The sequence below is a fragment of the Stylophora pistillata genome, chromosome 7, assembly GCF_964205215.1.
Source record: "Stylophora pistillata chromosome 7, jaStyPist1.2, whole genome shotgun sequence".
NCBI lineage: Eukaryota > Metazoa > Cnidaria > Anthozoa > Scleractinia > Pocilloporidae > Stylophora > Stylophora pistillata.
In genome coordinates, this window is record NC_142525.1 from 29963217 (window position 1) to 29977443 (window position 14227).

General features: G+C 39.8%; 1 protein-coding gene across 1 annotated transcript; it reads left to right on the top strand.

Annotated features, from left to right (window-relative positions):
• Window positions 1-2958: 2958 nt before the first annotated feature.
• LOC111332156 (neural cell adhesion molecule 2) lies at window positions 2959-13658 on the top strand. Its single transcript, XM_022937440.2, has 10 exons — window positions 2959-3343; window positions 5050-5331; window positions 6066-6359; window positions 6996-7280; window positions 7468-7758; window positions 8389-8718; window positions 9304-9678; window positions 10177-10405; window positions 11052-11332; window positions 12324-13658. The coding sequence occupies exons 1-10, from the start codon at window positions 3256-3258 to the stop codon at window positions 12530-12532; spliced, it is 2664 nt and encodes an 887-aa protein (XP_022793175.2). The 5' UTR covers window positions 2959-3255; the 3' UTR covers window positions 12533-13658.
• The last annotated feature ends 569 nt before the right edge of the window (window positions 13659-14227 follow it).

Consider the following 14227-nt stretch of genomic DNA (forward strand, 5'->3'; position numbering starts at 1 on the left):
GCATCAGCATTTGTGAGAAGAATTAAAAGCCTGAGCCAGAATATTCAATGCCATCGAAATAGCATTACATGTTACAATGCGGTAACCAAATCAAAATTCTATTTTACTTAATTAATTCTGAACATAGGAAGTGCTACAGACTCGCGAAAAATGTGCAGCTTCACCACAACTAATCATGGAACTCGCTCAATGGGACTCGATCTATGATATGTTTAACGAAGTCTGGTCAAACTGATCTATAACATAGTTAGCGATAACACGCCCTCAATGACTTCAGAGTTAGTTGTACGGCGCAACAGTCTGTATAATTTAAGAGGACATCACAAGGCCGTCGTTCCACGATTTTTCACTTATTTTATGAAAATTTCTGTTTGTTACAGAAGAGCTGTACCGCGGAATGGTGTCTCAGACTATTTTAATGATTCAGTATAGTTTTTAAAAACAATTTTATTCAAAGGCAAAATCTGACTCCACATTTAGGGAAATCAGATTTGCCATAAGTCGGTAATTAAGATTTTAAATTTTAAATTCTAAAGATGCCATGTATCTACTTAAAAGCGAAAGTCAGTCATTTTATATTTATTCACTTTAATAGTAGGGTAATTAGGTGGGTTAATTAGATACACCACCCAACAAGCATGTAATGCTTAAACGCCGACCTAGTTTTAAATATAAGATTTTACTTCACTTACCACTTCTGAGGGTGGTAAGTTACGAATAATTAAATATTAGTTGAAAGTTTTAAAACTGAAAGATATACATTACATGCAATCAACAAACCCTATGTGCTCGTGGTAAGCTGCACTGGGACATCGCACTGAAGTATGGTTGCCCCTTTGCGGTCACTGGACAAAGTGCGAATTGCGAACAATTGCTTTTATCAAAGTTCCCTGAATAATGGTATTTGTAGGAACACCATTATGGAAAGCTTGAGCCTGAGTATTTAATGCCATCAGAAAAAGCCTTACATGTAGGCTCAGTTGACAAATAAAGGGTTTCCTATTAACACATGCGTATTACCTTCTCTGCTAACTGCTGAAATGCCCAAATTTGCGCCTGCAATACAGTTTTTGGCGTTTAATTGACGAAGCAACTTGCACGTACGAACATGCGGTCACGTGATGGACCAATTTTCTCGGCTGGATTGGTTACCGTATGTGCTTTGCTCGCATTGCGCTGATACTTCCGCTGAACAAGAACAATTCTAGGGCATGGCGTAGACGTGCTCGGAATTTTTGTTGGCCGCGCATGCCAGAAGTAGCACCTTGCGGGTACAATTATACACTACCAAATTTTCTCGGCTTCATGGGTTACTACCACTTTTTTGATAAGTATGGGGCTTCCCTGCGCGCTACCAGCTCTGCTATTCGCCATTGGCTGCGTAAACCACTGCTTTTAACCCACTCCTTTCGTGCGCACTCAGTTATAGTTAATTACTGAGAGTAAGTCTGGGTGAGAATATGGTTGTAGACAAGCTGAGGCGTAGTCTAAAGTTTAACCTTCGTCATCAACAAATCTGAGCCACTTTATCAAGTTGATTCATCAGATGAACTGAATACGATTTTAGAACTAAACACCTTTCCCAGGACACGATAAAATCTCCAGCAAAGCAAATAGAAGGACATGCTTGATACCGTAATTCTAATTATCTCTGAGGTACTAACCAATCCGCGCCGGACGCTTGCACGCAGAAATTAAAAAAACCATGATTTCGTTGCTATCGGTGCAATGTTTCTCAGCACTGTCACTGACTCTTCTTTGATTCTCTTTGGGGTAATGCTCTCTCAATGCTCTCTCAATTTAAACATCCCGGTTAGCTCAATTGGTTAAAGCGCCGGATTGTGTTGTGCGGGAGGTCGATGGTTCGAGTCCCGGCCGGACCAATACTCATGGTCTTAAAATAACTGAGGATAATTTGCTACCTTTCTATAATAGATAGATATTGTAGTCTTCTCGGATAAGAACGAATAAACCGTAGGCCCCGTCTCCTGTAGAATTAGGGGTAGGAGACGTTAATTTCTCACGCACAAGATTACTGTGTGGTGTATGTCCTCCCCTGGGGTGGGATGGGCGGGTTTGCTGGGCCCGCAGTAATTGGCGCAAGCTGTTGCGGTGTCCCTGCCTGTCGGCGAAGCTAATAAACCAAACTAAAATAAACATCAATAAATAAACGGATGAATGAAATGAGTTAATAGCATTTATCAGAAGAAATGATTTTAAAAGGGAATAACTAGAAACGATAAAACCCCAAAAGGTGTGCCCACAGAAGGGCACACAATAGATATACAAGTACAGGGGTATATAGATACATGTACAAACAAACAAAGAAATTCATCTATAAAGATGGTGACGTGGACAAGCCAAAGGTGGCATCAAAAGAGACTTCACGTATACTTCAAAAATGACTGAGAAGAACCTAAGGCAATAAAATAACAAGGGAAAGCTACATCACATACAATGATTTCGTGGTCCACTCTTGTTCAGCTAATTGATTGTAAAGTGAAGCACTTTCTGAATAGTAAGGCAAATTCATAGAAATGTAAACAAAGATCAAGAAGCTATTTAAGGTCATGTTTTTTTTTTCTTCAGAAGCAGCCTTTGGTCAACAAAACGTGGTTTTCTGTGCATCGACGATGGCTCAAACTGGAAGGAAATTAGTCTGATCGGTGTTACAACGAAATGGACTGGATTATAGCGACTTAAAATTATATATCATAGAGCGCCTGTGCTGTGCATTTGCATAATGTGAAGAGCTAGTCTTCGTGATCCGCCTTCTCTTGAGTTTCTCAGAATTGTTGATTCTTAGTGAAGCACTATTATGTTAATTGTGTCACCTACTTTGTCTTATTTTATCAAAAGTCTTTTATCCTTGCCAGACGTGCATTCATTATTTAATATATTAGCCACTTGGCGCGACGTTTCTCATATTTAATCTCGATCGTTCTGTCCATTCTTTGTGGGTTAACCATTTACTGAAAGAAAGCAAGTTGAGTAAGTTGCTATTGAAATTCAAGCCAATTGGATACACTCTTGAGTCCCTTGAGTGACAAGGCGAAATCTAGCGACAAAGAATACAAAGGCCGTCTTTGATTTGAACCATCGATTGCGCTGATTTGAATATTCAAATCGAGTCTTGTTTATGATTATCATGGCGAGGAAGACGAGATGAATGCTCGGGTGCGGACAGATTGGCTTCTATATGGGGTGTATTTTCTTCATTAACAGAAGCGTTTTGGAAACCCTTCGCTCCTAGCAATGAGAGGTTCTTGTCAAGGAGGGCTTCATTCTTTCGTTCTTCTTTGTGTGATGGGATTTTTACTCCTTGAGAAACCGCCTGTCACGGGTAAGTAGGGGATGATTGCAAAATTGACGACACGAAGTCACGCTAACTTTACAAACTTATTCCATTAGACAATGATGAAACAGGAATTGGCAAAATGATGAATTGCCCTTAAGTCGATTGCTACACAGAAGCTATAAATGTATGGCAGTAAAAATACTGAAACCAAGAAAGCTTCAGCACACATGTTTTTGTTAATTGTGTGGGAAAAATTATCAGCCCTTAAACCACGCGAAATCCAAATTTCACCTTATTTAAACTCCTAGAAACATGCAACAGAACTGGAAAAAACTCCTTGAATCGCTTTATTAAGGACTATTTTGCTACTTTGCATTCAACAGTTGTTTAATTACAAAGTTTACCGCTGCGAGATCCACTGTCGGTATTCTCGTTCATTGACAAAAGATTATGCTCGCTGTACATAAATTTAGCATGTTTTGTAAACTGGAACATCGGCTAAATCAGTTGGTAACAAAATGGTGTACCACTTTTTACCGCAAGATGATCGCAGCATTTAACAAACAACAACAAATAAACTTCATTAGGCCGCTGATGTCTTGATTTTTGACTTCTCAAGCACAAGTTTGTTTTTCCCAGACATATTAGACAAGGTATAAATATTCGCAATCGCAGATTAATAATGCCGTCCTCAATTGTCGTTAGCGCAACGTGTTTCAGTCAACAGATAGTACTGAAAAATGCCTTTGCTGGTTTTCCTAGAGCAACTTTAAAATGGTAAAAGTTGTACAAAGCAACTATGCAATATCAAACCTCGAGTTTCCTTAGCGTCGGCCGTTGTTCAAAACTCTCTTTGACAAGGTTGATTACTTCTATTTTAATCCTCTCCTTTGATTTTTTTTTTTTTTTTCATAAAATAAAGATATTTCTTTTGCACCGTACCGCTTCACCCTAAAAACTTCTCTTCTAAGCTTCGAATAACGTTTTGCAAGTTTTTTAAGCATATCTAAGGGCAAACCGCAGGTTTATATTTCCACACGTTTCAACAAAATGCTAATCAAGCGTCTCTGGAAAAAAAAATTAAATCTAATTCAATTACCCTTTTAGTTTATGAAATGAAGCTTAAAGCCTTAGGATCATAAAATATTCAGTGTCTTAATAATTGCTGTTTATTTTTATTGTTAAATTCAGTTTGCTTGCCGTGTTTTGTAGATTCTTAGTATGAAAATAATGATAGTCACACTGAATTCAATAATCAAGTCTTTTAACTTGATTTGACTTTAGTTACCAATTTTGCTTCACCAAAAAGAGTAACTTCAACTCTGCTCTGTTAAATGCAGTATAATTTTTTGGAAAAAAAAAAAAAAAACACCAAATTGATTTCCGAAACTAAATTAGCAAAAGCTGCTTCATCGCTGAAAATGAAGATTTAAATTTCATTAATCGCCAGGTTTAACATAAGAGCATTTTATACCACTTCTCAGGCCATATGGAGATTCGAGGAAGTCTTCCTCAAACCCCTCTCACCCTTGAGATTGATTGGCATCTAATTTCCCCCTACTTTATGACCCCTGAAACACACATCCAGGTTACGAGAGTAGAGAAAATGATCACCAACTTAAGAAGCTCTTGATTGTTAAACAAATTCTCTTTGTCAGCACCTGAGGAAATGAATAGAGAACAGTACGGAGAATATATACACATGATGTTTGGGTGAAAAGACTGTCTAATGCACAGTATTTAATTCTCAGATGCTGAAATTGACATGTTGCGGAATGGCATCACCACAGTTGGTAAAACATTTCGAGTGGTGTGCACAGTAATTGGGGAAAGGTTCGTCGGGTGGTTCGATGTGAATGGACAACAGGTCACTGTGATTCCAGAACCGGATGAACTACCTGATGATAAGTACTACTTGCTTATTAGAGGAAACAGCTACACACTTGTGATCCAAAACGTTGTTGTTGCGGATGGAGGAAACTATACCTGTAGAGGAGAAAAGACTGTCAAAGAGTTTACTTTATATGTCGAATGTAGGTGTTTTTGATGCTCAGGTGTAAAAGAGCTACATTCTTAACAAGTTACATCTATGTTTTCAGAGTGCTTTAGATTGAGTGTCGTCAAACCAAAGAAACAACAGCCAATCAGAAGAGAGGAAAATACCTTTAAGAGCCAATGAGAACTCAAAGTTAAAACAACCAAACTTACAAGTCATGATTGGTTTTAATTTTGCATCTGATTGGTTGAGAGAGTAGCGCGAGTTTTCTCGACCAATCACAGAGAGGAGTAAAGCGAAACTAAATCAATCCCAGATTACTTTAGACACTTAATGGAAAATTGCTCAACTTTAACTAGTTTAACTTCAGTTTCAGTCATTTGGAGACAGCCCTACCAATTAACTAGACTTCTTTTCGCAATCCGCTCGAGTAGAATACAGAGACGAGTTTAGGTACAGCTTTAGTGATTTCTGAAATGGGGAGTGGGACTTTGAAAGCCAAGTAAACGATTGAGTTACTCTTCCCATCACTAGCTTAAGCTAAGATCGACTTGATTCTTGTTGTCATTTGGAATCTTAACATTTCATTTTTAAGACAACTCTTCAATCTGACTCAAAACTTCTAAATGTCACAATGATACGGTAACATAGACATGACGTGGATAGGTAAGAAGTCAATTTGTACTTCATTGTAGTAATATATTTTTAAGTCTTTTATTATTTATTCTTTCCTATATCTACTCATTTCTTTTTTGTCCTCTTTTCTCTCAGTTTTTGTCACTCAGTTTCCCCCGGATCAAAGTCTCTTCGTTGGAAAGGCAGAAATTATTCAATGTTCCGCCGACGGCTATCCTAAGCCAACTTTCAAATGGTACAAAAATAGGAAGCTGATCAACTTATCCGATCCTCGCTTCACTCGTCTGTCCAACGGCTCTCTGCTGATTGATCCAGTTCACGAATTGGACAGAGATGAGTACATCTGCCTCATTGAACAGTTGGGGGCAGGTACAGACCAGGGAACAAATCTACGAGAGGAGAAGAAAGTAATCCAGGTCACTGTCCACGGTACGTTTCTCCTGCAAAGCGAACTTGACTTGCTTGTCTGTTGGGAAATGTCAGCACGAGGTTCTTCGTGCAAACTGCAGTAAAAGGCCATGAATTGATAAAAAATACTCGTGTCTTAGGAATGTGCGTTCATTAATAGAGAAGTTTTGAAGAGACTTCCATAAAACCAATATCAAAATGATCAAACCAGCCAATCATAACAAAGCTTTGCGTCATCATCAGCCAATGAGGACTCAAAATGAAAAGAGGCGAACTATGAAAAGCGGGAAACCCGGGCGACCAAGTCTCGTGTCTCATCGGTCTAGAGTCTAGGTGCGAGTTTTCAAAACCAATCACCGACCGAAGTAAGGCAAAAACAAAGAAATCCCACATCACTTCTGACATGCAATTGAAAATTGCATCAACTGATATCCCTTTAATTTCTGGCCAGTAACTGTACTAGCATGTTGCTTCTTTGACGATTCAGTTTTCAGCTGGGTATGAAAGGCAATTTGGTTATTCTTTGTTTTGGTTCCTCTTTGATGCTTTTTGATTGTCTAAAAGCTCAAAACTTTACTTGCTTTCAAGGGTTTCTCTACTGAGGACCGCTTTGCACATTGGAACAACTTACTTAAAGTAAATCTTTTTCTCTAACAGGTCCGCCACGTATCAACCTCGAAAAATCCTCGTCCTCCACTCTCTATTCGTTCGTTGGTAACCCTTCTCCAGTGACAATAAAGTGCCTGTGGTGGGGATATCCAGTCCCTGATATTGGCATAAAAAAGGATAACAAAGAGTTACCAAGTGAAGATGTACAAACTGTGCCGCCACGCCTAGAGGCTACTGTAACTGTACAAAGCGATGAGGATTTTACAACCTACACATGTCACGCGACCAATGTGTATGGCTCAGCGTCCTATGACGTCGCCATCAATAAAGCCGGTAAGTGGTGTTATCCAATGGGACTGGAGAGTTGGGTTGGTTTGTCAGTTGAGGCTCCCTTAATGAGATCTGCCTTGGAGTTTGAATGTCTCGTACCCGCTGTATACGTAGAACAATAAACCAAAAGTGTTTTACTTTTTTGGTTTGTCTGTCGTTTTTAACTCTTCCATTTTTTTATTTATATTAGGAAAACCCAGCCCTCCAACAAACATCACGTTCGTTACCACATGCGATCATTTAACAGTGTCCTGGAACGAACCACAATCCGACGGAGGTTTGCCATTAATGCATTACACCATAGAGCTAAAGGATGCCGGGAACTCGCTGGATGTCGTGTATGTCGGTGTACAAACTACAAGGTTTACCTTCACAAACCAAGAGGGCGTGAGACCGAGGACGCAGTATGACGTCACATTACAGGCTTACAACCAACTTAATGATGGAAATAAAGGAGAGAGTGATGTTATGTCTGCTTACTGTGAGTAATACAATGACATCTCCTTTTAAATAAAACCATGAAACTACGTTTGTATTTTGATGTTCAGGCTAAATTTTGCCTGTTTGTTCCTAAAATTTGTTTTTATCTTCGCTATCCTCAGTAATCTTAAAAGGTCTGAGTAGGGTTAATCGTTAGCCGCTTAAGTTTAGCCATTGAGCGTAAAAATTGAAAAGTTTTAACTGTTATTCGGAAAAAGAGTTAATCATAAAAATTTTTCTTTTAATCTTTTAACTGTTAGCTGTAATATGGCCAAACTTTTAACCTTAGACGTAAAAGTCGTCACCCCTTTGTGACCCTCTTCTTAGTTTGGTGTCTGACCGAACTACTGTTTGCAGTTTTATTCAAGATAAAGGTTTTGTCTTACCTCTCATGAAAATAATGATCACAACAGAGAGAAGTAATAGTTCTTTTGATGGGTACCTACAGCACAGGGGCCATTTTTGTGAGCGGGTTTCGAGAAACGCCTTAACAGAAAGTGAATAAGAGAATCAACTAGAAGGAGTAACGATAAAACGAAAGAGCCGAGCCGTCAAAATTCTCTTCTTTAAACCGAGACCATATTGAAACACTAAGCACATTGACCATTTTTATCTTGTATCTCACCATCAGGTCCTCCGAGAGGATCATTCAACATAACTAACACAGAGACATGGTTAAACTCCACCAGCTTCATACTAAAATGGACTCGCCCACCCCTGGACGGGGGTGATCCTGTTCTGATTTACGACATCGAGTATAGCAAGGCCGACGCCAATGGAAAATTTGTTCACTGGAACTCACGGAAGGGTATTGGTGATCAAGAGTACAACGTGACGGGCCTACGAGGAGGGTCTAGGTACGAGTTTAGGGTATTCGTGTCCAACGTCGCTGGGAGGAAAAGAGAGCCGGCGAGGAAGGAATTTAATGTATACAGTGGTGTTGGAGGAGGACCTGATCCAGGTAAAAACATATAAGGTTTGATTGTAATAGGGAAAGTTATAAGTAATTCACGCCTGTATTATGTTGAGGGGTTTCTTCTGTGACACCATTACAAAAACTTTAGGCGGCTCTGAATCGCCCTTTGGTGGACATAAGTTATCGGCGCTTTATGGATAAGAAGGAAAACTTAAAGAAAATTAGGGTGTGTGTTGGGGGGGGGGGAGGGCAAATTTTCAAGCTCTGTGGCTTTCTCTGGAATCTCTTACATTCGGTAAAACATTGGAAGATCGGGCAAAGACATTTTTATCGGGGCTACTCGCAGTAATTATGTTTCACTCGTAATCGTGTGCTTTCTTGAATTCTGAGTTTGAGTGTTGTCCATTTCCACTCCCTGCTCATAACTGTTGTATTAGTCCGTTTACAGAGCAAGATTTTCAGACTTAACCCTGACTCTTATCCAACAACACCAGGTTTTGCGGCTCAGCGGTGGTGACTAGTGGTGGATATATTTAATTCGCCGCTTAACGGCTCGATAAATATCCACAACTAGCCTCCCTAACTTCAGTACGGAGTTGTTAAAATATGTACCTCTTTCCCTCCTCCAAGGTACAGCCATAACACCCACCCAGCCTGTCCTTGTGTATGATATCTCAGTCAACTGCACGTCATCTTATATGCAAGTCGACTTTGCCCTGAAATCTTCTTATCTCGATGTTGAGACTTTTCGCTTTGAAAACAAATCCTGCGGTCCTCTCACCGTCAGTTCTACGCACGTTTCCATGAGAACACCACTGGACGCTTGCGGAACCACAAGTCGGCAAAGCGAGGAATCCATGATTTATTTTAACAAAGTTGTAGCGGAAACCAAAGATCAAAAAACTGTGTACGTTGTCGAATTTCCGTTCTCGTGCACATACAACAGGCAAGATACTATCGGAATTCCAAGTTTTCAACCAAGAAAAAAGATCACCTTTTTTGAAGGTAAATTTTGCTACAAATCCAATATCTGAGCAGCTACACACCCACCCCTCCCCCAAACTAACAACAGTCCCCTGTAACAAGTGAGGGTGAATAAAATGTTGGTTTAGGGGAGGGGTAGGTGCGAAGCTACGCAGACATTCAAACTAAATTTGTTTGTATTTGTGAGCCAAAGTGCCCAACGATAAAGTCGAGAATAGAATGTGTGATACAGAGTTATACCTGTCTTAGCAAAATCTACTGTAACAGTTAAGTTTTGAAAACAAACGGACAAAGTTTCTCTTAAGATTAGTGAACAGATGTTTGAAGAGTAGTACTTTACCGTCGGGATCATCATATCACTAACACGCTTTTTTGATCACGCCAGAGGATCACACACTCTCACTTAATCATCAATTTAAGAGTTTAACGTGCGCACTTTTTAAAGGCAAAATGTCAGTAAAGCAAAGCAAAGAAGGTCAATGTAGAACTTAGTAGGTTATTCCCCTTTATCGTTTTTAGAGGGGTATGGTAACTTCTCATTTGAGATGGGTTTGTATCAGAGTGCCGAGTACTTGAAACCGTATGATGTATCGGAATACCCGGTGACCATCGACCCATTCGGTCAACTATACTGTCAAGCAAAATTGGAAACCTCGGACCCAGACCTCATCCTCCGTGCTGACCTGTGTGTGGCCACACCTACTATGGACCCGTCACACAGCGTACGATATAAGTTTATAGAAAACGGGTGAGTATTTTGTTAACTGGACGAAAGTGAAACATCATCTAAAATAGACTTATTAAAAGCCTCAAATACGCATCATCTTTCTTGATCATCAGCCAATTTCTTGTTCTTTCCATATGATTATTCGTTCGAACTCAGAGCTTTTGTAGTACTTTACGTTCAAAACCATCTGGTCCACATTTTGAAAGCTAGGTTTGCGGTAAAAAATTGTCTATTCTGATATAATCATACAGGGGGGCTATGAGGGTATCAGTGCGGAAAGTACGTCTTCAAACATTGGACTAGCGGTAACGGAGAGATGGGTAATTTGGAGTTTCGCGAGGAGTTGATCCGTTTAAACGTAACACAATCAAGCCAATCAGTGGAGTGTCACTGTAAACAGTGCTTGTAATCTTAGAAGCGGATTCATAATTTTTTTTCTTTTATGTTGATTTTAATTGGTAAGCGAAGTGATGGTGAACGGAAACTTATGCCCCCCCTTAATTCTCCAAACTTTTAGCAGAACATTTTTTCGCGAAAGGTATCAGGCTGCATTATTTTCATCTTTCTTTTCGCTCGCTTGACGGACTAAACTCATTTAAAAAAATAAGTGAATGAAAGCAAACCATGATGTCAATCCCCTAAAATATATTGTTGTTGTCCTTTCCAGTTGCCCCACAGATAATGGGACCGACTACACCCACACTTTGACAGACACGCAGCGTTTTCAGCTTGTGCCATTTCGTTGGATTGCAAACTACACTGTGGTTTATCTTCACTGTTATGTCATCGTCTGTCACAAGGAAGGAAATTCACGGTGCAACAAAGGATGTCAGCCATCAGACCTTCGGCGCGAGAGGAGCGCTGGGGACGAAGAAGAACATCGCATCACCCTCGGTCCCGTCATGCTTCGCAAAACTCTTCAACCCCAATCCTCTAACGTATTTGAAGGTAATCTTGTCTGTTGTCGTTGCTCTTTTTGTTTATTTATTATTATTTTTTAAAATACTCATATTCTCCACATTGTTCTATTTACGTTCTCAATGGTACTGACTAGGAGAGTTGGTGTAGTGATCTCGAGCTTTTGAAATTGGCGATCATTTCCAACCAAAGGGAAAAGGCCCTGGGAACGAGGTTGGATCATTTCCTTTATTCTCGTGACCTTTACATTTGTTTCGATGGTGATACTGTAAGGAGAAATAAGAAGTCAGTCACTCATGAGAGATAAAGGGTTAATACTTGTTTTTGTTTTCGCGTTGTTTGTCCCCAACTTACCAATAGCAAAAAAATTGATGACGACATTCATGAAAATGTGTAAAGGGATATCTTTACAGAGGCTTGTACGAATTCACTAATGCAAAAAGAGTGGAGCATTAGGCGGCTGGAGTTATGCTTCTCTCTCAGCTTATCTAGCCTGTTCCAGGCATTTATTTAGTAAAACAAAGCGCGATAGAAGCGCAGGAGTGAAGACCGTGGGAGGCTTGGGTTGATTCGCGTTCTCCACGCGACCCTACTCAGAGCCCCCTCGTTTATGTTTTGCCGCTGATGTCACGCAGTTGACTGTATTTCGCTCTTTTTTACCAACTGAACGCATGGAACAGTTTGTCACACTGACATGGTTGTTACAGATATTTAGCGTTGCGTTACGCATTAGGGCACATCACGTAGTTACATCATATGACTTTGGTGTGTAGGTCTCGGTTCGAGGAGTTTTTGTGGACTTGAAACGTAACTGGAGATTGGTTTTTGTTTCTTTAATTTTTCTGTTAAACCTGCTTTAATTTTTATCATTAAACGAAATATAGTTTACAATGGTTGTGGTACAAAATGTACTGAGTACATAGTTCATGAAACTGGTCTGGATTGGAGCATTGATGTATTCATTCGACAACACTCTCTTTGAAGCGTTTGTCCAGTAACACATTCTTTATCTGGTCTGCAGATCCCGTAGGTAAATCAACCAACGGTTCCAGCTTCCCTTTATGGGTAATAATTCTTCTTATTTGTGGGACACTGGTCGGAGTTGGTTTGATACTCATCGGCAGTGTACAGCTCTACTGGTTAATGGCTGTAAAATCTCAAAATGGGGAAGCCACTGACGGAGGGAGACATTCAGAAGAGATGGAACTTTTCTGCTCCGAAAACGTTTAGGTTGTCTTCCGTAATCAAAAGTTTTTTATTGTAATATAGACATAGAGGGGTAGGGAGATTTAAGATAAAAAACGATTTCAAGAAACTGCCAGAGCGCAAAAGTGGGAAAAAGAGTAAATTAAATCGGGTTTAATAAGTAAAACTTAGTAGACCTGGCTCAGGTTGTTCGAAGTTCGGATAACGCTGTTCACCAGATACATTGCTTTTCGGTGGATAACGCGATACAGTTTTGCTACCATCTATCTACTGGTTAGCGATTTATCCGTTGGATAGCATTATCTACTCTTTATACAACTGGGCCCTGCTTTGAATACTGCCTCTTGGGCAGAAGCAGTTGCGTCTTCTCGGAAAGGCGTATGACAATGCGTGATAACTGGATTGCAAAAAAAAACAAAACAAAACAAAAAAAATACAAAAAACAAAAAACAAGCCAATGATACAATGCGCACCGCAATCCAAGAAAAGGAGATCGAGGAAAACCTCAGGTACGATGATCTACCGCTGTTTCGTAAAGCAGCCCACAGTCGTCCTGAATACCAGACTCAGAGAGAGAGAGAGAGAGAGAGAGAGAGAGAGAGAGAGAGAGAGAGAGAGAAAGAGAGAGAGAGAGAGAGGGGGGGGCATGGACCGAGTCTAGAAGCCCTTAGTGAACTGGAGACTAAATAGCATTAAACGAGAATAAAACCCGTCTAAAACGTAAATAAAATGTTTCGTTCGTTGAGGAAAATATTTAGATGCATCCTGGAAGCTCTATAAGCGCTTTTGCATGATTCTATATACTGCTTTTCGTTCATAAACGAGTCAAATTAGGCGAGCAACTTTAATTTGGCCTGTTAAACAGAACATTTGAATATAGGTTGTGACTTAAATGGATACTCCAAAATCAGTTTTCCGAGTAAGGTCTGGAACTGAATAATTTATTACTTCATTATCTACCGAAAAATAAATCATTCAGTTCCAGTCCTTACTCGGAAACCTGATTTTGGAGTATCTATTTCAGTCACAACCTTTGAATATATGCTAGTTCAATTTCCGTGCGTTTCCGTCCAGTGAACTAGGTTTTGTTTTCCCTAATACAATCGTGCAAATTTCAATAAATGGAATTTATTCTTTTCTGCCCTGAGAATGACGTTTCTTGTTAAACTTCGCCAGCATCTACTTTCCTTATTGCATGGGGAAGGGGTACGTTATCTTTGTGTGAACAGTGTAGTCCCCAGTTCCTCCCTGCTAGCAAAAAGAGAGATCCTGAAAACGATGTTGATGCGAAGAAGTGGATACGAAACCTCCTGGAGAGAGAATTACGGAATATCACTAAAAGTGTCCCAAATCGCCAAATCCTAAGGGCTTTGAGAGGGAATAAAAACTCATCGGAAAAGACAAACTTTGTGCACAACAAAAGTTCACTTTCTACCTTCCCCCGCCCTTAGAAGCTTTTCAGTAAATCATTAAAGATTCTCCTTCGACTATGTAATAAAGTCAAGCTACCATGTCCACTTAATGTTAACCCTTAAACTCCCATATGTAATCAAAACAGAATTTCTTCTGACAATATTAATACAACATCGAGAAGACAAGGGACAAGAATAAAGGAAAATGTCAAAAAGGGGATCATTGGTTAATCCAAGGCACTAGGGAAAATTATTCATGAGATCTCGCGTGTGAAAGAGTTAGGGTGACGCATGATATCCTTAAGTC

Coding starts and splice junctions, on each gene's coding strand:
- LOC111332156 (XM_022937440.2), top strand. CDS start 3,256: ATGAGAGGTTCTTGTCAAGGAGGGCTTCATTCTTTCGTTCTTCTTTGT. Junction 7,281..7,467: donor CGTCGCCATCAATAAAGCCG/GTAAGTGGTGTT, acceptor TATTTATATTAG/GAAAACCCAGCCCTCCAACA. Junction 7,759..8,388: donor TGATGTTATGTCTGCTTACT/GTGAGTAATACA, acceptor TCTCACCATCAG/GTCCTCCGAGAGGATCATTC.